We start from the raw sequence: 27,779 nt of genomic DNA, 5'->3' as shown, positions 1-27,779 counted from the left end.
GTGGAAGAAGGGTCAAATATCATGTGGCATTGAATGCTAAAAAGTGAATTCCATGGGAGAAGGGTCAAATATCATGTGGATATCGTGAATAGCATGTGACTTTAAAGCAGCATATAAATAGAGAAATCTATATAGAGGATGTACCATGCACAAAAGGTTGCATTATTGGTATATTTGGCTTTAGGGATTGGTCATGCATCGAGTGTAAACTAAACACTTACCCCAACACATACCTCTCGCCTGCTCATTTTGAGCCCTATCCTCATCAAGTACATCATGTAAATTTGCATCAAAAAATGGCTAATCTACAACGTTATTTGAAACTTGCATAGACTAAAGTTGTGTCTTGTTATAACTTACATTTGTACTCCCACCGTATAATAGAGGGAACAATGTATCATGTACCTTTTGTGAGCTTGTATATGTCGCCTTGGTACCTGTTAACAAGGGTTGTACTGCATCTTCCACAAAAACAACCTGTTGGCTAACCAAGATACGCTCCATTTGCAAATGATGTAACCTTTGCTTTCTAAAAAATAACCATCAAAAAATCATTTAACGACCTTATCATCCAGTGTTGTTTCTCAGGCACAAAGCAGAAGCATGTTGGGATGTGGGATTTTGTTGCATTTCTTGTGAGAACAGACTCTCCACCTAAGATTATGATTTGTCAATGATCCATGTGATAAACCATGTGAAGGCCATGTATGTGTCTTATGTGTCGAGCTTTGTCATCAATACTAATTGACTTACTTGTGATGTCACCCATTGTGTGTGCAAAGATGCTTAGGTCAAAGCTATAAATTGACCATATGTATACATTCAATAATACCTCCAACAATCAAATGTTTCGAGTCAAATTTATGCCTCTTGCATTGAGTCATTCGTGTGTACTTCGTTTCTCTAATCACTCAGTGATGCTCCTATCATGAATGATACAATAGCTTGTCTGCCGTAGACATTGATGCCAACAATTGGTATCGATGCCATAGACTGGTTAATATGTCTTAATCACATCTAGATCTTGATTGCTTTTATGCTAATAACTTCTTCTCCAATATGAGACACACGCTCTTACAATGGAAACATGGCCTTCACGTTACCAAGCCCCAAGCTTGGGTGTCAACCCTATTGGCCCTATGAGTAAGAAGTGAGCTCAATGTCCAACTATGCTTTTTATATGTGCTTGTTTGACATGTGGCTTGTCACATGTCAGACCTCTTATTTTCCTCCACGTCCTCCCCACAACATGTACTAGAGATGGTGAAGGAGTATTCTCCTATTTCTTTACCACTTCTATCCAATGTGCTTTTTCCTACACCTACTCTGCATTTCTCACAAATGATCACCATATACTAGCATGTTGAACAAGCAGGGCCTGATTTGGGGCGTCTCTTGCATATCCCCTGTTCTCATCTTAGTTCAACTCTATGGCTCAATTATTTGCAGCTCACACACTTTACACGTACAAATGTCTCTCTTTACTCTCCATGCACTGCCGAAGTGCATGAATGTAGAGAATTCAGCAAAGTTTCAAAAGCTTTTTGAGTGCTTTTTGTGCCATTTGCAAGGTTTCGATGCACTCCACTCGTGTACACTCGTTTTATTTTTATTTTTTACAAAGAAATTGTTTATGCTGGTCTTTTCCTCAAGTCTTTCTGATGATGGCCGTGCCATTGGACTGAGGGAGGACAATTACCTAATAGAGAGAGAGAGAGAGAGAGAGAGAGAGAGAGAGAGAGAGAGAGAGCATATGCGCCCATGCCTCAAATTCCATGTGTTTAATATCAAATTACACAATTTCATGCTCATCATTGCTTGCTTACTCATGGGTCTCTTAGTCGATATTGCTCAATACCCAATGGCACTTCAAGTGGCCCTTGCTAAAACAAGATTGCAGAGGAGCACCTTCTCAAACATAACACACAATGCTCCTCCAAAAAAGAATCTTGAAACCAAAGCAGCTAAACATAGGTAAGTACATGCATGGACCTTGGTCCTTGCAAGATTCCAAAGATATAAACAATTTGGAGGAGCCATGCACTTCGCAGGTAATTCAATCTTGTGGGTTGGGGGCGGCGGCGGCGATAGCACCCATTATCGCCCCAAAATTAAGCAAGAAAATTCGACAAGCTGTACCTTGTCTTTGCTACCAACACATCCAGCCTGGCATACACAAAGGACTGTCCTATCATCTTCATGGGGTAATCCCAAGGTCATGTGATACACAAGGTCACATAATAATACAATGTGACAATGGGAGTAGCCGTACAAAATGGGGCAGAGACTATTAATGATGAATACAAAGCCTCCACCGATATGTACCTTGTTCCCTCCTACACATTAGATTGGAAGCATCAGTTGGCCCTTCTCTTAGAGCCATAGGTGTCCTCATCTCCATCACTTACTCTTTGCCTCCTTGCAGCAATCATCTCAGTGTAAGCCTGCACACCAAACACATATGAGCTTTTTGGAGTAAATGTGTAGAACGCACTTCGGAGTAAATAGTACCTGAGGGTACGAGTATAGGAAAATGTACCACCATGCACTGATGGCTGCTGTTACAAAAGCGGTAGCAATTATTGAATGCAAAGCAAGCCATGATATCAAGATAACCATGCAACCAGTGAGCACAATCGTCCAGGGCTGGCACCTGCACCTTAATAAAATCATCAAAATGCACTCGGAAGGCTGCATAACTAGACAAATCCACTTCCCACAGTTAAGGATCAATTAAAAAATGACGGCTTGAATGTGATTTTTAACATGACAGAATTTCAGAACTTCTGAGATTTGCTGCTGCCAAAAATGCTCAAGACCTGATGTGAGGTAAAGGGTTCTATAGAATCTCTAAACCTGCCTTGCCAGCCATCGCCACTGCTAAAATTGTCGCAAAAGTGATTACATGGCCGCCCTGTGAAAACAATCCTGCAAAATGCACCGCGATTTACGGGAGCTGACGTGGCAAATGTAGCTGCTAGACAGGAGTTGCTTTTGGGCGTTATTTTTTAGCTAGTGCTTTTGGGAAGCAGTGCTTTGTATCTAATGCTTTTCAAGCTAGTGGCCTTTAAATATGAGCCTTAGGGGAGGCTCCTCTCAGACTAGCAGTCGCATATTGAAGAGAGGGCTCGTCCCGACACTTGTATCTTTTCAAGATCGATATGAAAGAAATACTGAAAGGGGAAAACCCAATGTTTATTCTGGAGTGCTTACCTTAATTAAGGCCTCTCTTAATCCCCAATGGCTTGCTGATCATCCCTCAGGTAGGGGATCCATTTTCTTGATAGATTCTCCTTGGGGTCCTCTCACTCTCCTTAATGTATATGCTGATAATAATCCCAGATTAACAATTGTTAGGTAGAAAGACGAAGAATCACAGAGATTAGTTGGAGCTCGCTGCTGCTGCCCGCAACCCCCTCGCCATCGCCAAGCTCCCCAGTCCCCTCTCGCGCAGCTCCTCCCTGCCCACTGTCCGCCCGCCGCCCACTGCCCCTTGCTCACAGCGCACTGCCCACTGCTCGGCCCCTGTTCGCTACCTTGCCCGCCGCCCACTGCCCCTTGCTCACAGCGCACTGCCCACTGCTCGGCCCCTGTTCGCTACCTTGCCCGCACCCCCCCCCCCCCCCCCCCCCCCGCGCCATTCGCTTTGTTCCATGCATAGCCCTTTCATGCACCCTATACCACCCCCTCCCCGCAAACCACCTTTTCATTCCCAACCCTCGCTCATTTTCGGCTCCCCCCTTCCCGCTGGGCCCGGCTCAGGCCTGTTCCTCGACCGACGTTTCAGCACGAGTTCGCCCCTTTCGCCTTCCCCCACGGTAGCAGACACAGATGCAGGCTTGTGCTTCGCCTCAGAGGGACTCAGATGAAGTCCCCTTGCCCGACCCCGTCGAGCCCACTATCCGACTTGCTCTGTCGCCAGGCAGAGCAAGCGAGACTTGCAGCAGAGGTGGAGCGCCTTCAGGCCACCTTTGTCATCTGCAAGATTATTGGCAGCCGTGGCCCGTCCTAGCCGAGGAGAGGTACGCAACCTTCTGCAGGCCAGCAGCCTTTTAGCCGAGGTGGGGAAGATCAGCTTTTCGGCGGGGATACTATCAGATAGAGTTCGAGACTCCCAAGATGGCAGCCAAGGTCATCTCGATGAGCCCATTGGCCATCCGAGCAGTCAAAGCTCACTTCCGACAGTGGCGCTGTGGGTTCGATCCCGCATCGGATGTTCTTGTAGAGGAGGCAAACTTGCTTATTTCGGTATGCTTCCCCGGCCTTACGCGGGAATACTTGCCGCTTCTTTCCAGGATTGGTTCCGAGATCGGGACAGTCTTGGAGACCCCGCGTACGGCAGCTTCAGTTGCAGCCAAGGCTGCCGGTGTGCCTTCGGTACGCGTTCTGGTTCGTGACACTCACTCTCTCCCGAAGGTGGTGGTCCTACCTAGGTGAGTAGGGGGTGGTTATGCCAGAGGGTGGAGTATTCGAGACTCCCGGACCAGTGCTTCATTTTCAGGAAAATGGGCCACTTAGCGAAGGCCTGTCCTCACAGGCGATCTCGACCCGCAGCGCATGCGCAGCCTCCCAAGGCTGACCATGCCTAGCAGACAGGTACCCAGGACACATAGGCTGGTACCTCGACAGAGGCCAGCAATCAGCCAGCTAATGGTTGGCCCGGCCGCCGTCGACAGGGACCGGCTCGCCACAATGCCCCCCCCCCCCCCCCCCCCCCCCCCCCCCCCGTGGCCGACCTCCTACAGCTCAGCAGCATTGGGTTCTGACAGAGACCGTTTTGACCCCCTCCAACAGGAGTTCCCTATGGAGGGCCCCTCCATTTCAGCTCCGCCGCCTCCCCCCCCCTCCACCTACAGACTCCTCCGTTCTGCCTCCTCCTCCCCCACCTCTCGCTCCTCCTCTCTCCCCGGTGGGGCCCTCAACCTCATCACCCGACCCATCCGACACTCCTCAGACGCAGGGGACTGGACACACATCCGCAACGAGATGATCTCTTCGTAGTGCTTTCGCTATGAGTCGCATTGCTCGAGAGGGACAGCCCCACCTAAGGACGCCTCTTCTAGTTCATACCTCTCCTTTTGCAGCAATCCCTCGAGGTTTGACTAGCTTTGACATTCACACACGATGGGACTTCTTCGACTACAGCTTCACACGCTTCCTTGGTGACCCTTCTCCTGACCTGGAGGAAGCTTGCTTTCCTCTTTCTAGCAACCCGAGGCATTGAGGCTGTGGATACAGCGGTAGGTTTCTCCTTTCCGTTGTGCGGCAGGGATCATACAGAGTGGACCTTGCGCACAGTTCTTGATTGGCTCCAGATCCAGGCTATTGAGTTCTCACACCACACAGGGGACCTGGGGGTGACACATCTGGTACAAACACTTTGGCCTTCAGCCAAGTTTAGTGTGATGCCACCGGATGCAACAGGGTGCAGGCACATTGTGGTGCACTTGTTTGCTGACACTCAAGAGTCCCCCCTGCTATGTATTTGTACATGAGGATTCTTGGACAGAGGATGTAGCCCTACGTACTGCATGCTCAGCTGGGCCTAAGTAGGTTTTGCTAAATTGGCTTTATCTTACAGAAAAATAATTCTGAATGAATTATTGGATTTATAAGTGAGAGGGTTTTCTCGCTTGGAACACGAGGAAAAATAATTCTAAATGAATTATTGGAATTTTAAGTGAGAGGGTTTTTCTCACTGGAGTCATCCGAGTTCAGAGTATCCCTAGTGCGTCATTCCAAGTAATGACAGGAGCACTGTGAAAGGGAATATCTATAAGGCCACCAGAAACGGGGACTTCTGATGCGTCACAACGGATGGGTGACAGGGAAAGAAGTATCCGACCATCCGGGAACGGACATCTCTGATGCGTCATAGGCTGGGTGACATAGAGCATCGTGAAGGGGATTGTACCGTAAGTTCGATAGGAAAGGACTAGGTGATGGGTATTCCTGATGCGTCACAAGGTGGGTGACGGGTGCATCAGAAAGGGGATATCCATAGTCCAGAGGAAATCCAAACTGGAAAGAGGAATACGCGTAAAGACGGAAGCACAAGAATAAAGATGGGTTCTGAGAAGCTTTTCTTAAAAAGCGAAAAATTTGAACGAGTTTTCCGGGAAGAGCAAACGCTTTCCCGCGAGGAATCTATGTTTGCATTGCATTCGTGCATGTGATTGCATCCAAGGACACCTGGGAAGTGCTGTGAAAGCATTGTTTTTAACTTATAAGGTTTTATTGAGTTTTTGGGCAGATTCATACTATTTTTAAAATACGCCGGCCGCCCATTTAATAAGTGGGCAGCCATCTGATAAATAAGGCAACACATCAGCCAGCGAATTCTCTCTCCCTATTTCGGGTAGAACAAGGGGGAAAAAAAAAAAAAAAAAAAACCGGCCGCGATCTCTACGCGAGCAGCTATTCATGCCGTGGTCAAGGAGCTATAAAAGCACCACATGTCCTCACTAAAAAGGAGTTACCAATGCCAGCAAGAGAAGACTCTGCCGGGCCGGAAGAAGCGAGAGATCGTGCGAGACTACGAAGCACGGAAGTAGCTTTTCCCGTGCAAGAGCGACAGGTATCTACTGTGGATTCGCCATACGAATTGTTGTCACGTGTTTGCATGTGTGTTTGCAGGTACTTCATCGCGAAGGAGAAGCGAGAAGGCTTTGGCCTACGCTTGGGAATTCCGGGAACGGAATTCGGAAATTGTCTACGGAGTCTTGACTCTGAGTACAGACGGAAAAAGGATTGAGAGCTCGTCTCTCGGATTTCCCTTACGGGAAGGAACGACCATCGAGTCAAAGATTTAGAACCAAGGGGTTTTTCTCCGGTTCTTGTGCTTGTAAAAAGATTCTCCCTAATAAAGAATTCTCTTTAAGGGGGGGGACCAGCCCATCTTTTGGTCCCCAGTACTGTGTCGATCTTCTCACTCTCTATCTCTCTATTTATTTCTCTCTATATATCCTTTGGCTTCGGTATTAAGTGATAAATTCTATTTATCCAAGTATATTTTATATTGTTATGCGCTCCCATTTGTGACAGTGGGACAGTCACTCTAGATGCGTTTGGATCGCTCGGATGCGGATTACTCCCATCCAAGCCGCCTCAAAGATAGTGAGGTTGGTTGCTGCTGCAGCATCTATTTTTTCTCATCGACTCCATGAGGATCGTCTCATGGAATGTGCAGGGATTAGGAGACCCCCAGTTTCAATGTCAGAGGGACCGATTGCGTCAACTTTCAAGAGCTTCAGCGATTCCTTGTGGGTGGTGAGATTGATATTCTTATGCTACAGGAGTATCATCTCTGTGAGGGACGCATTAGACGATGTGGTCAAATTTTGTGTGATCGCTATGAGACATTTTGGTCAGCTGCATTTGGACTTGGAGGTATCCAGGGAGGACTCATGGCATTGGCAGCACTCACGCTTTGTGAGGCCCCCAGACTGCTTGTCTTTCTCTCGTTGAGACCGCAAAGTAGGAGGAGTGAATCTATCTCGGATAGATCGCTTCTACCCTAGTGACCACATCTGTGACATGGGAGGGATCTATTTGCATCCTAGCAAGGACTACGTTAAAACTTTTTCCGACCATGCACCCTCCACGAGTCTACAGCTCGCTTGGCTGCAGCCAAGGAGGAGAAGAAGCGTCTCCGACGAGGCATTGGTTTCTTGTAGAGGATGAAGGAGCAACATCCACACAGTCCTTGGTTGGAGGAGCACATGCAGCAGGCTAGACAGGAGTTGGCTAGCATTGAGGAGCGGCATCGCAAGCATCTCAGTGGACCCAAGTGGGTGACAGAGTTACTAGGGAGTTTTCTAAAATGGTGGGGCCACGCCATGCGCACACCAGAATCAGCCAGTTGGGGAGACCGGACAGGTCAGTTGCTTCAGAGCCTAAGATTATGCGTGCAGATGCTACTGACTTTTACCGTGTTTTGTCGTCAGTTGAGCCTCAGTCAAAGCGTAGGATACATGCAGAGAGCAAGTTTGGACACAAATGCCTTGCCTTGTTATTAAGGAGATGCAACAGAGACTTGAGCTTCCTCTCCAGCTAGAGGAGTTCCATAAGGCCCTCAGAGCACTCCCCCGAGGTAGTTGTCCAAGGGAAGATGGTTAGACTCCCAGCTTTTTTTTGGAGTACTGGGATTTGCTTGGTTCAAACCTTTGTAGCACATTCCAGTACGTTTTGCACACTAGCAAGATGCCTCACAGCATGAGTGAGAGCATGATCTACCTTATTCCCAAGGAGAGTGGCTCCTTGGATGAGATTTGAAAATGGTGACCCATCACTATCCTTGTAAGGTGCAACGGAATGAATGTTGTTTTTTCTCAAGATTAGTGATCTTTATTGCTCAAGGTTCCTTTTAGTTCTTAGGGAAAGAAAGAGCTTTCCGTCTTATGGAGTGCTATGGTCACGAACAAGAAGAGTGGATATTGTGCGTGCAAGTGAATGAGACTGAGAGAAGGAGAGAGAAGAGATACGACACCCGAGAGGTTGTAAAACCCTCCTCCGAAGGCCCCACTCTCGTCGGCGAGAGTGGTCTACTTGATTGCAGAAAGGTGTACAATGCGAATGCAATGGACTGATGCAATGGGACTATGCCGATGACGACGGGGGTGGTGACGACGACGACTTGATGGCTGAAATCTGGGATCTTCTAATCGCTGAATTCGGGGACAGTTTCAGTGGCTGCAAATGACTGTTTTGGCTGTGTTTTCTTGGCTAAACTTTGGGGGACTTCTGCAACCGGTCTTGGGGGCTGATCAGCTCTGTGTCTAGGTTGAAAACTACGTTCTCTTCAAGGCTGAAATCTGCTAATCAAAAACGCTGAGAAGCTGAAAACAAAACGCTGAGATCTGTTGTTGGGCTGGCGTTTTCGTGAGAAAAATGCTGGCTGATTTGGTGGCGTTTTTGATAGCCAAAACGCTACGCTTTGGGCTGAACTGCCGGGGTACTATCGCCACAAGGGGGAAACTGCAAGGCGATGGGAGATCTGTGAAAAACGCTGAAGAAGTGGGAGGTATGACGATGGGTCTGATGCTGTGGAGGGTACTGCTGAGAAGTTGCCTGTTGAGCGGGAAGCTTCTGCTGCCTCTTCTGCCAGAAAGTGCTGACTTGGGTATGCTTATATATTAACTTAGCAAAATTGCCCTACCTACTTTTGTTGGAAAGTCACTTAAAAATAATAAGTAAAAATAACCAATAAATAGGAAAATAGGCTAAATGCACTGGAAAATTCCCCTAACTGATGCTAATGGATTCTGATGGGAATTCTGATGATCATGTTGTGTGCAACCGGAGGATATGCATCTATGCTCAGTGACCGGACATGCACGATCTACGAATAGACTCACAAAAGTGTCAGATCACTGCTAATCTAGACTTGACTTGACTTGACTGAATCCTGCTGTGGTGTAGCTTGTCCACGAACACATAGGGTTGGGATGTGTCACGTGACATCCCCTCCTTTTCAAAGTGAGGTACTGATACCAAACTGTATGGCATCGAGGGAGATCGCCAACAGCATCTAGAATCCTAGAAGGGACTCTTCGCCGGCCCACTCTGATGTGTGGGTAGTGCGGTACTTGAACTTCATAAAGGTCTGCAACACTTGCTTCTTTGGGCCGCGCCGAAAGCGACTCAGTCTTCTGTGGCTCCTTCGATTCTTCAACTTCGTCTAGAGTCCTGCTTCTTTCGTCTTCAAGAATCTCCATGGCTGAAAATTCCTGAAACCATCTCCAACACAAAACCATGAACATACCCATTCCATGTAAAGTGAAGGAAAAAAATCTAGTCTTCTTTAAAGACTGTGTATGCAATGTAGATGAACATAGAGACGGAGTGACAACCCGTTCATCAAACACATGCAAACAATGCGCTCGAATCTTTTCTGTTCGATCGAAATCAATCAACTGTGGAAAATCACAATGGAAATGCCAATGCTGGGTGCTCATACTATCATGTGATCTTTCGGAAACTGTGTCATGCCAAGGAAGAGACATGGAATGCGACTTCCGTACATACATACTTTTCAACTTTTCATGAACAATCCGCATACATTCGTGCTCATCCATGAGAGAAACGTGCTCAACATACAGTATGTCATGCCTAGGAAAAGGGATCACATAACCATGCTGACTAAAATACAAGAAACGATCACGAATGGAACATTCGAACAATGCGTGCATATCAATCATGCGAACACGTAATACTTCCTATGATGGTTCTTTGGACCAAGGCTCGAGAGCCAAGATCGCTTCTTCGGGATCTATCGAATCTTCTTGTGGGGGATCTGTGGACCTCGACTCGAAAGCCAAGATCGATTCTTGGTGATTGATCGATTCTACAACGAGGTTAGCTTCGCTAGAAAAAGCATCAACTAACACATCATCCTTGTGAACAATCACATCATCTTCATGCAATTCATCAGGTTTGTCTTTTTCATCCAAATCATCCTTCAAATCATCATGCTTCTCATAATCATGCAAGGTCTGTGTGTCATGCTGTGGAGAAAAAGAGACTGAAAGAGTCTCCTTATCTCGAATCCTTTCAACCTTGTCCTGCATATTAGCAATGAGAGATGGAGAAGGAGAAGTGTCCACTCCATGAAAGACAGTAAGAGAATCAATTTTGGCATTGAGAGTTAAAGTGCTAGCCTCCCAATCAACCAGAGGGTTTAGTTCACGAAACCATTTCATGCCTAAAATCATATCACATCCTGATAGAGGAGAAACAACAAGTCTTCTAGTGAAGGCAGTTTGTTGAATTGCAAACAACACATCAAGGCACTCCTTCGTGATGAGAGCATCCATACCAGAACGAAAGCCAGTGACCTCGATAGGAGATCTCGGACTAACTTCGAGGCGGGCTCTCTCAACAAGAGAGGAACTGATCACATCATGCATACTACCTGGGTCAAACAATATGACAAAACGGTGCCCCGATGTACGACCATAACATTTAATGAGAGAATCATCAATGGGAGGGTCCTGAGAAACTTTGGGCACAATCGTGTTATCATTCATTGCATTGACAGATGTAGTGGGTGCTGTGGGTTCTTTAGATTCATTCGATTCAAGCTTAGGATATGTTCTTTTTATGTGACCCTTAATGTGACAATGAAAACAACGACCTTCCTTAGAATACGTGCTTTGTTCTTCCGACGTGATGTATCCTCCTACAATTCCTTGTGCTACCTTTCCATCTGGAGTAAGCTTAGGTTTAGCAGGTGTGTTAGCCTTACCCTTAGATTCATTGGAAGAATTCTTTGATGAGATACTGTTGGTAGATTGGTTAGAAGAGGTACATTCTTACCATTCTTACCGTTCTTACCGTTCTGAGGGTTCTGAGAAGTCTGCGAGGTACTTGTGGAAGTCTTGTTCTCCTTAGGCTTTCCCATGTTGTGCTTCATCTCCTGTGCGAGAGCAATCGCTACCGATTGAATCGAGTACCTCGACATCGTACTTGATATACTCGTCCAATCCAAAGAGAAAAGCCTCTTTGCACTCTTCATCCGACATGCGTAATTGGGTTCCTAGCTACAAAACACGATCAGAAAAAGACATTACCGGCATACCAATTTGCTTGAGAGCGCGCCAATCGTCCTTCAATCGTGCGAGGTACTGAGGTGGCATAAACCATGCCTTGAGCTTGTCTTGGAAATCAGCCCAACTAAAAGAGAGGGGCGTGCCATCGTCGACTGCCTCTAGGTGCGCGGCTAGCTGTGCCTCTTGCCATGCATGGTACCAATTAATGGCATCACCGGCAAGGTACATAGCTGAAAAATAAGCATTAAATTGATGCAACCAAGAATGAATAACAATAGCATCCATCTTACCGTCATACTTACTGAAAATCAACTTTTCTATAATTGGATGGTTGGAATCCGCATCGTGGCTTGTGCCACTTGACGAACTTCCACGATCTTTGGGTGGTTCGGTCTTCGAAGCTAGGACTTGGGCAATCAATTCTTGAGTACGTAGCTCTCGTCGAGCTTCACACTCGGCCTCCAAAGCCAATCTACGAGCTTCACGCTCGGTCTCCAAAGCCAATCTATGAGCGACACGATCGGCATCCAATGCTGCGTTTCTTGCTGCCGCTTCTTCCTTCCTTAGTTCTTTTCTTGCGTCGCGCTCGCGTTCTAAAGCAAGGCGCTTGTCTTCCTGTCTATCCATCATGGCCATCATCTGCTTCATCATTGCCTCCATAGGGTCTGGCGTAGATGGCGAAGGGGGAGGGTTGAAGAAATCATCTCCGGGTGGAGAATAGTCTCCGTCGCCTCTCTCATGCTCATCACCTGTATGCGAAGTATCCATTCCGCTTTGGGTGACGACCATGCACTATGATCTTGGGGTCTTAAGCTCGCGAGGAACTTGGGTTCTTGAGGGTCTTGAGGTTCTTGAGGTCCTTGATTCGTGAGAATCTTGGGTTCTTGAGATTCTTGAGGTTCTTGAGTCTTGAGGGTCTTGGGTTCTTGGGGTTCTTGAGGTTTTCTTTTGCTTGCAAATCGCGTTGAGAAGGATCTTCTCTTTCACCCGAGTTCTACTCCTTTCTGCGGGCGCACCCCTTGGCGGCCTTGCGCTCACACCAAGGTTGCTTTTTCCCACCTCACGTCGATTGGCCGGCCGCTAAGTACACGGTCCGCTCTCAATGAGTGAAAAGAGACACAAGGGGAGGCTGGACAAGCCCTTCTTTCTTGGGATTCCTGTCACTCTTCAACAAAACACGATTAGGAATCGCCACGCCCAAGTAAACTTGGGTTCGTGCGACCTCAACAAGCAAAAAAAAATTATTGTGGTTCTTGTGGTTCTTTCCTTGAGTAATGCAGAATACTTCCAAAGCTCTGATACCAATGTAAGGTGCAGCGGAATGAATGTTGTTTTTTCTCAAGATTAGTTATCTTTATTGCTCAAGGTTCCTTTTAGTTCTTAGGAAAAGAGAGAGCCTTCTGTCTGTAACAGACTTGGACACTCCAAGTCAAGAATCAACCGCGACAGCACCAAATAACCACTTCAAAACAAATCACAGATCACAATAGATGTACACTGACCCGGCGGAGTTCCGTGCCTAGAGATATTGGCCCCAAAGACTGGCGCCCCTTTCGGTATTTCTTTTTATATTAATCAAATCAAAGTACAAGAGAGCGGTTAGGGTTTCACTCTCAGACTCTGCGTCCAGATGCTCAAAGAAGTGAGGCCCTCACCACTAATTTAAAGGTTACAAGGGATGCCCAAAAGCAGAGCCCCAAAAGCTTTTAAAATAAAAAGCATCAGTTCTCTCTCTTAGGGAGTCTTTTTTCTCTTTTTTTTATTAAAAAAAGCAAAATTCGCATCGCTCATCATTTTCCCAAAAAAAAAAAAGCCTTCGCGATTTCCGAAAATTAGGGTTTCTGGCAAAAATTAGGGTTTGCAAGAATTTTAGGGTTTCTGATGTCCGCCACGTCATCACTTTGTGACATACCCCCCTCTTGAAAGCATTGTAATCGACCGCGATTACGCTTGCAAAACCGACAAAAGCCATAAACCGTCTTAGCAGACACTGACTGTTAGTACCTACGTACTAGGAACACACATCTAGCACATGTACAAAATCGACAGTCACATCACACAACATCACAGGACATCACCGGACATCACATGACATTCAACATTCATTCGGATCTTAGAGCATGATTTATCGACAATGTAGCTAGCAATCACATCTAGGTCCAATCGGGACCTCATCGATGTCCGATTGACTAATCCCTATTGCAACCACGTCTATTCGAGATCAAGTAGACCAAAATGTTGCAGTCATTTCGTCTATCAGTTCCTGCACTCACAAGAAGTCAAGAACAAAACAGTATCATTATCAGGAATTCCATTTCATAAGTCATACAACAGAATACTGTCAGCTCTCAGTATCCCTGAAGCTCAAAGAGACATCAATGACTCTAGTATCTAAATCAAGGCATCCTTTGACAAAGGAGTGGAGTGACTCCAGAGTTACCGGGGAACGCCCCCTAGCCCCCGTTCCGGCGTTCCGAGGGGCAATTCCCTTCCCGAACATTCCGAAACGTCCCGAAACGTCTGACGTTCCAGGTGGCCAGTGCAAACCGGAATAGCCGTTCCGGAACGTCCCCGGAATGTTCCGGAATGCCCCTGGAACGGCCAACGGCTACAAACAAATTTGGCAAAAATTGGAAAAATTGAAGTAAATGTTTGGGCTTCTTTTTGAAGTGTGCAAAAAGAAGTGTGCAAGGCCTCAAGGACTCATAAAATGCACCCCCCTCCCCCTTTCTCTCCCCAAGCTAATCCTCAAGGGTCAAGCTCTCTCCCTCTCACACTCTCAAGATCTCTCCCTCTCAAGACTCACTCTCTCAAGGCTCAAGGCTTCAAGCCTTCAAGCTCTCTTCCTCTCCCTCCCACTCTCTCAAATCTCTCCCTTTCCCTCTCACTCTCTCGAGTCTCTCCCTCTCACTCTCTCAAGCTCTCTCTCTCTCTCTCTCTCATCTTCATCTAGTCATAGCAAGGTTGAATGGTCTTCAAAACGAGTTTTTTGTGAGTATTAGAGTCAAAGCACTCTAATACTCCTTGTATTTAAACACAAGGAGCTAAAAAATGCACTATTTGGGTGTTTTTTAACCTCCCGTTCCGCGCCGTTCCCGTTCCGGACCCCTAGCCGTTCCCCCGTTCCGCGGGGATCCCGTCGCCGTTCCCGTTACGCGTTCCGGGTAACTATGAGTGACTCCCCTCTTGTGCATCCCACTGGACCAGATCTCCAGCCAAGCTGAATTCTGGGTTCCGTTTGGAGTAGACTATGCTAAACCAAAACATCGAGGTAAAGTTTCACAATCCGAGGAGTATCTGCTAGGTCCTCCTCCTCCATCCACTTCTCATCAAATGCAGGAAACTTCTTGAAGTTAACCAAGAACCGCCTTCGGACTTTACCTTTCTTCGTATCGTATGTGCCAAAATCTGTTCAGGAACAAGGATCTCCTTGTTTTCTTCCACTTCGGGTTGCTCATCAAGCTCCCCATCATCAGACACATCACCCTTAACAGGTTTCAAGAGACTCACATGCAATGCATTGTGAATCCTCCAAGTATCTGGCAGTTTCAATCGGAAGGAGACATCATTTATCTTTTCAGTGTTCTAGAAAGGTCCGTAGTATCGCATACTAAGCTTTGAAAAAAAAGCCTCTCCTTTCCCTTTTTCTTTCGTAGGCGTGCCTTCTCAAAACGTAAGAGCACCCAATCATCCTCCTTCAATTTCAAATCGTGACGATGGCGATCCGCTGCCTTTTTCTGTCGTTCTTGAGACTCCTGCAAAGTCTTGCAAACCTTGGCAAAAGCCGTATCCAAATCTCACGAATATTCATCCGCTTCAAATATCTAATATTTCGTGCTCAGGAAGGATGAACCTTCGCAACGCTTTCAACAATCTCACATGGCGTCTTCCCCCTCGAAGAGTGTATCGTGTTATTGTAGGCAAATTCCACCAAAGGTAAGTTCTTTTCCCATTGAGTCTTCTGATCCGAGATACAAGACTTCAATAAATCTAAAATCACTGAATTAGCAATCTCAAATTGCCCGTCAGTCTACAAGTGGAACGCTGACGAGAACTGCAACTGCGTGCCAATGTTCTCCCAAATTGCCTTCCAAAACAAACTCATAAATCTGGGGTCCCTGTCGGAGACAATCGTCTCAGACGTGCCATGTAATCTGAAAATCATCGTGATCATTCTGTGTTCTTGGGAGATCAAAAATGAAATCCATTGCAATACTTTCCCAGGGGTGGGTGGGTACGGGTAAAGGCTGGAACAATCCCTGTGCCTTATGCCTGTCAAACTTGACCTTCTGGCATCCAAGCAACTGCGCACAAACTCTTCCACATCCTTTTTGAGTCTCGGCCCAAAGAAGTATTTCTCTACCCCCTTCATGGTGGTAGAAATGCCGCGGTGACTCATAAAAGGTGGACAGTGGCATTCAGTCATAACCTTTTCCCTCAAAGGCTGTGTAACAAAGCAACATAGTCTTTTTTATCAAGTAGCCTTCCCGAAGGGAGTATCCAGCTACTGTCTCCCCATCCCGTATCCGTGTGAAAATATCTGCAAAATCTATATCTGTGGCATACTGATCGACCATGTCCTCGAAGCTCCTATGATGTATCGCGGAAATAGCCACAACCAACGGTTTTCGAGACAAAGCATCTGCCACCACATTCTTCTGTCCCTGCACATGGACAATCTGGAAGTGGAACTGTGACAAGATGTTTGCCCACCGCATCTGCTTTTCCGAAAGCTGCTTCTGTGACAAGAAGTAGCGCAAACTCTGATGGTCTGTAAAGACAGTAAAATCCGCTCCGAGCAGGTAATACCGCCACTGAGTAAGAGCATGGATAACCGCCAATAGCTCTTTCTCATAAATCTGTGTCATCTCCGGCCTAGAGAACAAACGGTTCTCGTAAGCTATGACATGGCCTTCTTGCATCAAGACCGCACCCAGACTACGACCACAAGCATCACAATATACTTCAAATGACTTCTGCAAGTCCGGCAAAGTCAAAATAGGTCCCGTAGTCAATTTCTCTTTCAATGTCCGAAAGGCAGTCACCTCTGTGGGTCCCCACGAAAAAGGTACTCCTTTCTGTGTCAAGGTATGCACAGGGGAAGCAACCTCTGCAAACTTTCGTATGATCCGCCTGTAGTACGAACACAGTCCCAAGAAGCTTCTAACTTCATGGACATTCCTCAAATCGGGCCAATCACGGATAGTCTCTACCTTGGCCGGGTCCATTTGCACTCATGTTGCTGCTGACACAATGTGTCCCAAAAAAGTGTATCTTTGGTAAGAAAAATTCACTTTTCTTTTTGCATTAATCACTAACGTGTGATCTCGTAATGCCTGAAAGACTTGAAGCAGATGATCTCTGTGTTCTGTCTCATTCTTGGAGAAAACAATGATGTCGTCAAAGAAAGTGCCAACAAATAGCATGTACTCTCGAAAAATCATGTCCATCATCCGCTTAAATGTCGCAGGAGCATTGGTTAAGCCAAAAGGCATCACCAAAAACTCAAATAACCCAAAAGTCGTCCAAAAAGCAGTCTTGTAGACATCTCCTGGCACTATCCTGATCTGATGATATCCACTCTTCAAGTCAATCCTGCTAAAGCACGAGGATCCCTGTAACTTGTCGAGTATATCATCGATCCTAGAAATCGGAAATCTGTTCTTGATGGTGATTTCGTTGAGAGTGCTATAATCGATGCACATTGTCCAAGATCCGTCTTTCTTCAAAACCAACAACACTGGAGAGCAATACGATGAAGTACTAGGCTGGACAAGACCCTTTTCCAAGAGGTCTTTCACTAGGTTCATAATCTTTTCAGTCTGTACTCGGCTCACATGGTAAGGTGGCCGATTCGGTCGCGTGCTTCCAGGTATCATATCACTGGTTTGATCTTCAGGCCCTCTGAAAATCAATCGGCATGAGTGTGGAGAAAAATCTTGGCGTTCTTTTCATCAGGTCAAAACATATTTAACCTTTATCCATCGTTCAGTTCTCTCCCAAAAGAATGAGTAAGAAACTGAAGTTCATCAAGTACAATCTCTAAGCCCTTCATTTAGCAAAGTTGCTTTCTCGGCCCGGTAGTCAACCACGGCATAGTTCTTGTGGTACCAAGGGATCCTGAGTAGAACGTCACTCGCGTGCCCTGAACACCCCTGTCATTGCAAACGAAGTTTGCAATGCTCGGTGTAATGGCAACATGCCATCCGGGTGCCAGTCGAACTACCTCCGTCTGTGGCGTCAGTCTGTCGGGCGTAATTCCAAATCGAGCCGCCAATTCCAAGTGAAAAGAAGTTGGCCTTGGCTCCTTCAAAAGAGCTTCCTGATCCTTCACTTTGCCCCAAAAAGCAGTAAAGTTTGTACCTTCATTCATTTGATTCGATGCAAGTCCCACGCCATGTGGTTCCAGTTCTGCTTTTCTATCTGCCTTTTCTGCCACGTTCCTCAGCTGCTCTCCAACTCTGAGGCCTGTCGTCGTCTTTATCATTATGTTCTTTCTGTGCCTTTTTAGGACACTTCACGGAGATATGTCCATGTTCCCCGCATCCAAATCACTTCCCCTCTCTGATGAAGCGAGCTCTCTCCTCAGGAGTAAGCTTGGGTCGTGCATCTTTTTTTCTCTGGGTTGCTCTTTTTCTTTCTACTTTCATTCCCAGAAGTCTGTTCGGCTCGTTGTGTCATGGCCTTATCTGTGGGGTAGGTCAAACTGCCAGAGTGAATGGCAAAGCCCCGCTTCGCATGACTCATCAACTCCTAAAGAAGCTGACTTCTGTTCCAAGCAGTGATCTCGGAACTCTGTAGGTAGACCCAAGGTAAACCGCTCAATCTGTTCTCTGAACGAGATCTTCTTGAATGAAGAGGCAGGTAGAAAAGAGCTCCAGAATCTTTCACAATAAAAATTCACTGTATCGCTCTTGGTCAACCGGAGATGGTTCCAAGCAGCTCGTATATCTCGCTCAAACTCTTGAGTCAACCAAGAAGAAATAAAAAGCCTCTTGAATTTCAGCCATGTAACTGGCACAGTCTTGCTTAATAGAAGCGTGGACCACCAAGTACGAGCATTCCCCTTAAAGTAAGAGGCAGCTCTCTGAATCTTGGAGTGCTCTGAATAGCGTCCTGCCGCGAAAGCGATGTCAAACTGCTGAAAAAAGACAAAGCCTTCGAAGCATCCAAGTATCCTGAAAAAGTATCAAACTTGATCGAGTGGCCACCTTCCTTAAACTGTCGGACTTTCTTGCTTTCATCTTCGAGAAAGTCATACTGGTTGGCTTTGTGAAAAATTCTTCTTGTTCGCATAAAAGTTTCCATCATCGGAATCTAAGCTGTCTGTAGACGAGTCCTCAGTAGAACTGTCAATCTCTGGGCAAGATGTAGCCTTCTTTGCCTTTTTTCTTGCCCTTTCCGAACCTTTGTTTCTTGCTTTGCTTTTTACCTTTTTTGTCTTCTTCGCTCGAATCTGAAGAGCTAGAAGAACTGTCAGAAGAAGAAGAAGAAGAAGAAGAACTAGGTACTCCTTCAAATCAAACACGCTTCTTTTGTTTCTTTGCCTTGTCAAAAGTCGATTGACGACCCAAATATCCCGGGAAGTCAACGCTTTTCTTCTGCTTTTTTTTGCGGTGCTTTTTGGCTTTCTTTTGCGCGTCAAAAAGCTGAGCAATCCGTGCATCAACCACGTTCTCCAGTTCCTTCTCCGTATATTTCTTGGAGGCAGAAGGTTTCTTGAGAGCGGGTTTCGGGAGTGGTGTTGTGGTTCTTTGCCACTCCATCTGTACCTCTTCCAAAGAGGTCTGGTTCATATATTTTGCCATCTTCGGGTCCTTGGCAAAACTGAGCATCATCTTCGTTGCATCGCCGATCAATTGACGACGCGTCATCTCTCTTTGCTCCGCTTGAGTAGGCCGAGGCGGGCCATACTCTCTACCAGAATCTTCGTTGTGATCCCAGCCCGCATCTCCAGATGCAGAGGGAGTCGACTGATCATTCCCTGAAGCCATAGGTGCCGCGGAAAAAAAATTCCGGGATCGGATTTCCCGTAGAAGAGAAATCGGCCGTGCTCTGATACCACTGTAACAGACTTGGACACTCCAAGTCAAGAATCAACCGCGACAGCACCAAATAACCACTTCAAAACAAATCACAGATCACAATAGATGTACACTGGCCCGGCGGAGTTCCGTGCCTAGAGATATTGGCCCCAAAGACTGGCGCCCCTTTCGGTATTTCTTTTTATATTAATCAAATCAAAGTACAAGAGAGCGGTTAGGGTTTCACTCTCAGACTCTGCGTCCAGATGCTCTGAGAAGTGAGGCCCTCACCACTAATTTAAAGGTTACAAGGGATGCCCAAAAGCAGAGCCCCAAAAGCTTTTAAAATAAAAAGCATCAGTTCTCTCTCTCTTAGAGAATCTTTAAAAAAAAGCAAAATTCGCGTCGCTCATCATTTTCCCAAAAAAAAAAAAAAAAGCCTCCACGATTTCCGGAAGTTAGGGTTTCTTGCAGAAATTAGGGTTTGAAGGAATTTTAGGGTTTCTGGCAGAAATTAGGGTTTCTGTTGTCCGCCACATCATCACTTTGTGACACCGTCTTATGGAGTACTGTGGTCACGAACAAGAAGAGTGGATATTGTGCGTGCAAGTGAATGAGACTGAGAGAAGGAGAGAGAAGAGATACGACACCCGAGAGGTTGTAAAACCCTCCTCCGAAGGCCCCACTCTCGTCGGCGAGAGTGGTCTACTTGATTGCAGAAAGGTGTACAATGCGAATGCAATGGACTGATGCAATGGAACTATGCCGATGACGACGACGGTGGTGACGACGACGACTTGATGGCTGAAATCTGGGATCTTCTAATCACTGAATTCGGGGACTGTTTCGGTGGCTGAAAATGACTGTTTTGGCTGCGTTTTCTTGGCTAAACTTGGGGGGGCTTCTGCAACCGGTCTTGGGGGCTGATCTGCTCTGTGTCTAGGCTGAAAACTGCGTTCTCTTCAAGGCTGAAATCTGCTGATCAAAAACGCTGAGAGGCTGAAAACAAAACGCTGAGATCTGTTGTTGGGCTGGCGTTTTTGTGAGAAAAACGCTGGCTGATTTGGTGGCGTTTTTGCGAGCCAAAACGCTAGGCCTTGGGCTGAACTGCCGGGGTACTATCGCCACAAGGGGGAAACTGCAAGGCAATGAGAGATCTGTGAAAAACGCTGAAGAAGTGGGAGGTATGGCGATGGGTCTGATGTTATGGGGGGTACTGCTGAGAAGTTGCCTGTTGAGCGGGAAGCTCCTGCTGCCTCTTCTGCCAGAAAGTGCTCACTTGGGTTTGCTTATATATTAACTTAGCAAAATTGCCCTACCTACTTTTGTTGGAAAGTCACTTAAAAATAATAAGTGAAAATAACCAATAAATAGGAAAATAAGCTAAATGCACTGGAAAATTCCCCTAACTGATGCTAATGGATTCTGATGGGAATTCCGATGATCATGATGTGTGCAACCGGAGGATATGCATCTATGCTAAGTGACTGGACATGCACGGTCTACGAATAGACTCACAAAAGTGCCAGATCACTACTAATCTAGACTTGACTTGACTTGACTGAACCCTGCTGTGGTGTAGCTTGTCCACGGACACATAGGGTTGGGATGTGTCACGTGACAATCCCCAACTCATCCTACAAAATTATGGCAAAGGCTCTGAGCTTGAGCATTCAGACACTACTAGAGAGCATTATACATGGGACCCACAGGTTTTTTCAAGGAGCGTAGTATCCTTGACAACAACTTCACTTTTTGGGAGGCGTCTAACCCTTGCGCGTCTCCGAGGAGAGGATCTGGTGATACTCCTCGATTTTGAGAAGGTCTACGACAGAGTTGACTAGGACTTCTTAGACGGCACTATACGCAGATGGGTTTCTCAGATGCTTGGATGAAAGGCGTGTGAGCTCTCTACAGGCGTGCGCACAGCCAAATGCTCTTGGCAGGGGAAAGAGGGGAACGCTTCATGCTCACGCATTCGGTTAGATAGGGTTTCCCTCTAGCCTTTATGTTCTATGCTGAGGCGATGAGCAGATTTTTGACTTCTCAGCAGGTTGGCTTGCGTGGCCTCAAGTTCCCTATTAGGGCAGATGAGGTCCTTGACGCTGAGTTTGTTGATGACTCAGCCTTGTACTTGGAGGGCCAAGAGGCCAATCTGCACGAGTGTGAGCAGGCTCTTGAGGTGTTTTGTTGTGCATCGGGCACACAGATCAACTGGAGGAAGACAGTAGCTTTTTGGGTTGGCAATGCTCCTACGTCCGATTGGTCGCCAGGTGAGGGTTTAAGAAATTCCCCCAAGGACTGCAGTTCGTTACTTGGGTTGTCAGGTTGGCCTAGACTTGTCCCCTAGGCAACAAATTGCTCCCCTCCTCCTGTCCATTAGGAGGGCTGCATTAGTTCGGCATGGCTCTCTTTGGCAGGCAGAGTTATAGTGGCCAACCAGGTGTTGTTGGCTACTATGTGGTAGCTGATCAGGAACTTTCTTTGATCAGGGCGCAACATCCAATTAGCCCAAGCCAAAGTAGCCTAGGAGGTCATTACCTTCCCATGTTCTCGGGGGGCTGGGGATCATAGACCCAGCACAGCAAAGCAGAGCCCTTCTTGGGAAGTTTTACAGCCTTTGAGGGAAAAGGTCTCGACAAAGTGCCATTGTCCACCTTTTACGGGTCATCGCGGCATAGATACCACCTAGAAGGGTGTGGAGCGTTACTTCTATTGGCCGAGACTCAAAAAGGATGTGGATGACTTTGTTCACAGTTGTTTAGTATGCCAAAAGGTCAAGTTTGACAGGCATAAGGCACAGGGACTTCTACAGCCTTTACCCATTCCCACCCGCCCCTGGGAAAGCATTGACCTCCCCAAGACTCAAAGTGGACACGATGGCATTTGGATAGTCATTGACAGAATTAGCAAGCAAGCTCATTTTATTCCAGTAAAGAAAACGGTCAAACCTGATCATTTAGCGACATTGTTCATTGCTCAGATTTTTCAGTTACTTGGTATGCCTGAGACGATAATTTCGGACAGAGATCCCCGATTCACTAGTTTGTTTTGCAAGGCAATTTGGGAGAACATTGGCACGCGGTCTGTGATAGCCAATTCAATGGTTTTGGATTTATTGCAGTCTTACATCTCTGATCAGAAGACTTAATGGGACAAATATTTTCCTTTGGTGAAATTTGCTTACATTAACACGGTTCACTCTTCAACGGGGAAGGCGTCATTTTAGGTAATCGAAGGTGTTAAGTAGGTCCCTCCATTTCTAAGCACCAAAGACAAGATTTTTGAAGCAGATCAGTACACGAGGGATTTGGACACTGCTTTTGCCAAGATTTGCAAGGCTCTAGCAAGCACGGCACAAGAAAGCAGCAAATAGACATAGACGCGACTTAAATTTGAAGGAAGATGGTTGGGTGCTTTTACATTTTGAGAAGGCACACCTAAGGAAACGAAAGGGAAAAGAGCGGCTTTTTCCAAAGCTTAGCATGAATGTATTATGGCCCTTTCCAGATACAAGAAAAGATAAATGATGTATCCTTCAAACTCAAGTTGCCAGACACTTGGAATATTCACAATGCTTTTCATGTGAGTCTCTTGAAACCTTTTAAGGGTGAGGTGCCAGTTGACGGGGAGCCTGATGAGCAACCTGAAGTGGAAGAGAGCAAGGAGATACTCGTTTTAGAACAGATACTGGCCCATAAAGAAAGAAAAGTGAAAGGTAAAATGATTCAGCGGTTCTTAGTGAAATTCAAGAACTATCCGGCATTGGATGCAAAGTGGATGGACGAGGAGGACCTAGCAGATACTCCTCGGATTTTGGAACTTTATCTTGAGGCTTTCGGCTTAGCTGCGACTATTTTGAAAGATCCTGTAGATCAACAGGGTTGAATTTGGTGCAAACGGGACTGCACGAGAGGAGAGTCACTCCGTTCCTTTGTCACAGATTACTTGGATGGAATAAAGTCCTGATTTCCCTTTGGAATTCAGGGATACTGCTATGCTGACAATATTCTTTTGTATGACTTTACGAATAAAGAAAAAAAAAATTCCGAGAAAAAGATCCTTCTATTAGTTAATGAAAACTGCCCATAGGGCTACAACCACCTCTGCAAGAGAGGGCTACAACAAGCATGATGGGGAGACTCTCCCAATGAAAAAACAGCATATATACAATGGGGCTAAATCAAGAGATGGGAGGAGGGAAAAGCCACACAGGTGGACAGTAGTGCCATCTGAGCACCCCCTAGACTATGGTGTAGAAAGGCCCAGGGCGCCAGAGTCGAAGGAAAGCCTCGCGGCACTCCCGCATGCGGTTGAAGCTGCCCTGTAGTCCCTCAAGCTGTCCTTTGAGAGTATGGATCAGCTCTAGCCAAAAGTCACGAACAGTCTCTGCTGGTGGCACAGGGCGAGCCTCAAAGATGCAGAAACAACGGGCCCACCAGATGAACCAAAGTGTCAGGCCACTGATGAGCTCCCAACACTCCTCTCTCTCACTGCACCACTCCAGTGGAGTAAGCTCTGTAGCAGGCTGAAGTGTAGGTTGCCCCCCCCTGTATCACTATCATCCTGCTGGTGGAAGATAGCTCAAACTGAAGTGCCGGGCCCGTGAGGGTGGACCAAGCCGCTGCCCCCCAAGTGTACTGTCGAGCCGTGGAGAGAGCAAGCATCAGCCGAAGAACTTGTAGCCACACCTGCTGGGCCGAGGGACAGTCCCAAAGACAGTGACGCTGACTCTCCACCAAATGGTCACAAGCTACACATGTGGCCGAGAGACCACTATGCACAAGCCAGCTCCCTACTGCTGTGGCTCTATGTGCGACCAGCCACTGAAACAAGGTGACTCGCCTCGGCTGTCTGGAGTCCCACAGCCTCTGCCAAAAAGCTGCCAAGAACTCGACTGTGAGGCCCTCCTCCTGCCAATGACGTGCTGCAGCGGGGCGGGCCTCTCTCTGTGCTGCAAGTATATGACGTCCAAGCCAAACAGTGTACTGAAAGAAGGGGACTTCTGGGCGGTCTGCAGAAGAGAAGGGGTCCCTCCATAGCCACTCACCAGGATCCCACTGTACTCGTGCCAGTGGACAACACTCCCAAGCCCATAGCCTCCAGTGTCCTGTCTCAAGAGCTGCTGGGACAGGGTCTATGACGCAAGTCCTCCCACAGATGCCCACAACTCGGATCCTCTGGAAACAGCACTCTGCTACCTGCAGGGCCTCTACTACAACTCGCTGTAATCGTCCCCCACCCTGAAGCTCGAAGAACAGGGCTGGGACAGTCTCTGAGCAAGCCCTGACTGAAATGAGAACCTCCAATCGTGTGAAGGCTCCCATCCACCGGGGTGCTACTGGCTCGAGAGGCGTGAGCCACTCAGCTGGAACTGACTCTGAGATGTCCTGACACATGCTCTGCACCCCTCTCATGCCCTGTAGCTGGACAGCCTGCACCTCCTCCGACAAACCTGTGAACTCTAGCCAGTCACCTAGAGAGCGCGCTGGACCAGTTGCCATGGGACCCCAAGAAACATGAGGCCGACTCCCAACCAAGTGGCCTCTCTGAGTGCTAACCATGGGGTTCCAGACGAGGGGCTGTCGTAGGCGCTCCTCCGTGCACGTCGGCGGTCTCTGCTCTAGGCCACGCCGTAAGAGCACCCAAGATCGAAGCAAACTCACAGCAAATCGGTCCTCCAATCTCCTGCTCAAACCAACTCGACGCAGCTCTGTAAAGATCCATCTGGTCGAAGGTTGCCAAGGGCCTTCTGACTGAGGCACCCTGGCACGAAGCCTCTGCAGCAAGAACTCCTTCCAGGGCTCCTCACCTGGAAGAAGTCCTCTGACGACGAACTTCCCAAGAAGGGCTCTGCTCTACTGTGTTGGATCAATGATCCCAAGCCCTCCCTGAGAACAAGGAAGTGTGATGACCGACCAAGCCACCTTGCCTCGGGCAATCTGAGTGTCGCGACCTGACCAAAGGAAGTTCCTGATCAGCCTCTCTACCTCGATGATACAAGAACTCGAGAAGATCCAGTAAGAAGTGATGTACCACATAGTCGCCAACAACACCTAGTTGGCAACTACTACTCTACCAGCCAACGAAAGTCGTGTTGAGCTCCAATGTTACAGCTTTCTCCTGATGGACAGGAGAAGAGGAGCAATCTGCTGCTCGCGGGACAAGTCCAAACCAGCCTGACAACCCAAGTCCCAAACTGCAATCCCTGGAGGAATCCATATGAAACCCTCTCCTGGCATCCAATCTGGCACAGGAGCACTGCCAACCGAGAAAGCCACTGTCTTTCTCCAGTTGATCAGTGCGCCCGATGCACAACAGAAGGTCTCCAAAGCCTGCTCACATCTGTGTAAATTGGCCTCCTGGCCCTCTAAGTACAAGGCCGAGTCGTCGGCAAACTCAGCGTCCAGAAGCTCATCTCCCCGTATAGGGAGTGCTAAGCCCCTCAGACCAACCTGCTGTGACACCAAAAATCTGCTCATCGCCTCCGCATAGAACAGAAAGAGAAAGGGGGCAAGAGGACAACCCTGTCTGACCGATCGTGTGAGCATGAAGCGCTCACCTCTACCGCCTACCAAAAGCACCTGACTGTGAGCCTGTCTGTACAAAGCTGACACCCCTCTGATCCAAGCATCTGAGAAGCCCATCCTGCGTAGCGTGCCCTCTAGAAAGTCCCAGTCAACTCTGTCGTATGCCTTCTCAAAATCGAGAAGAAGAATCACAAGGTCCTCCCCACGGAGTCGTGCCAGGGCAAAAGCCTCCCACCCCTCTGATCCAAGCATCTGAGAAGCCCATCCTGCGTAGCGTGCCCTCTAGAAAGTCCCAGTCAACTCTGTCGTATGCCTTCTCAAAATCGAGAAGAAGAATCACAAGGTCCTCCCCACGGAGTCGTGCCAGGGCAAAAGCCTCCCAGAAGGTGAAGATGTTGTCAAGGATACTGCGTTCCTTGACAAAACCTGTCGGAGTCCCATGTATAAGGCTCTCCAAAAGTGGCTGAATCCTCAAACTCAGAGCCTTGGCAAGAATTTTGTAGGCTGAGTTTAGGATGGTGATGGGGCGGCACTGTCGAATCTCATCCAAGGAGCCATCCTCCTTTGGAATGAGGTAAATCAGGCCCTCACTCATGCTATCCGGCATCACTCCTGTGTGCAGAATGTACTGAAAGGCACTACAAAGATCTGGGCCAAGCAGGTCCCAGTACTCCAAGAAGAAACTGGGAGTCAGCCCATCCTCACCTGAACAACTACCACGAGGGAGGACCCTAAGAGCCGTGTGCAGCTCCTCAAGCTGAAGAGGTATCTCTAGCCTCTGGCGCATCTCCTCGGTAACAAGACAAGGCATCTGTGCCCAAACCTGCTTCCTGCATGCATCCTGTCTCTCTGACTGAGGCTCAGCCGACAGTAACTCACGGTAAAATTCAATAGCAACTGCACGCATATCCTCGGGCTCACAAACAACTGACCCATCGGGTCTCCTCAACTGATTGACCTTGGCATGCGAGGGCCCAGGTCCCACTGTCTCAAAATAAGCACCTGTCACTCTGTCACCCACCTGAGTCCATTGAGCTGCCTGTCGGTGAAAGGCAAACTCATGGCGCCTCTCCTCTGTGCAAGCAAGCTCCTGTCGAGCCTGCTGTAACTGCTCCTCCAACCATGGACTGTCTGGATACCGCTCCTGCATCCTCTGTAGTGAAGCAATGCCTCGTCTGAGACGCTGCTCCTCCTCTCGCTGCAGCCCGTCGAGCCAAAGACTCCTGGAGAAAAAAGTGGCTAAGCTGAGCTAGGCCTAAGGCCACTCTGTCTGCAGGTAGAGCCTGGCTGTCCATGCCCTCTGTCCAGAGAGCCTCTACCCTCTCTCTGAGTGATGAGTCCAACAAGACCCGCTCTGGGATGCGAAGCATCATGCTCCCACTCCTCTGCCTGTCTGCCACTGTGAGGATCACTGGTGCATGGTCCGAGAAGGATGTCCCTGCCAGGATGCCCACTGAGCCCCCCAAGTCACTGAAGTGGTCACTAGTGTAGAAGCGATCTATCCGCGATAGATTCACTCCTCCCACTCTGCGGTCCGATCTAGAGAAGGCAAGACTCTCTGGAGACCTCACAAAGCCAGAATGCTGCCATGTATCCGAGACCCTCAAAGTCATACACAACCTCTCCCAAGCTGCTAACTCGACTCCATGCACAGTAGCATGGCTGCCTCCGATCCT

General features: G+C 47.7%; 1 protein-coding gene across 1 annotated transcript in view; it reads right to left on the bottom strand.

The window, feature by feature from the left end:
* Positions 1-1,847: 1,847 nt before the first annotated feature.
* The window catches only part of LOC147463937 (spindle pole body-associated protein), a 70,769-nt gene continuing 44,837 nt past the window's right edge, over positions 1,848-27,779 (bottom strand). Inside the window, exons 2-3 of the mRNA XM_086529770.1 lie at positions 2,512-2,653; positions 1,848-2,444 (exon numbers count right to left, since the gene is read on the bottom strand). Of these exons, the coding sequence (XP_086385896.1) occupies positions 2,358-2,444; positions 2,512-2,653 (229 nt within the window). The 3' untranslated portion in view covers positions 1,848-2,357. The remainder of the gene's footprint in view (positions 2,445-2,511; positions 2,654-27,779) is intronic.

This window comes from Adiantum capillus-veneris, chromosome 2, assembly GCF_014529385.1.
Source record: "Adiantum capillus-veneris isolate H3 chromosome 2, ASM1452938v2, whole genome shotgun sequence".
In the NCBI taxonomy this organism is placed as follows: Eukaryota; Viridiplantae; Streptophyta; class Polypodiopsida; order Polypodiales; family Pteridaceae; genus Adiantum; species Adiantum capillus-veneris.
The sequence above is the reverse complement of the archived record's forward strand: the minus strand, read 5'-3'. Positions and strand labels throughout refer to the sequence as shown.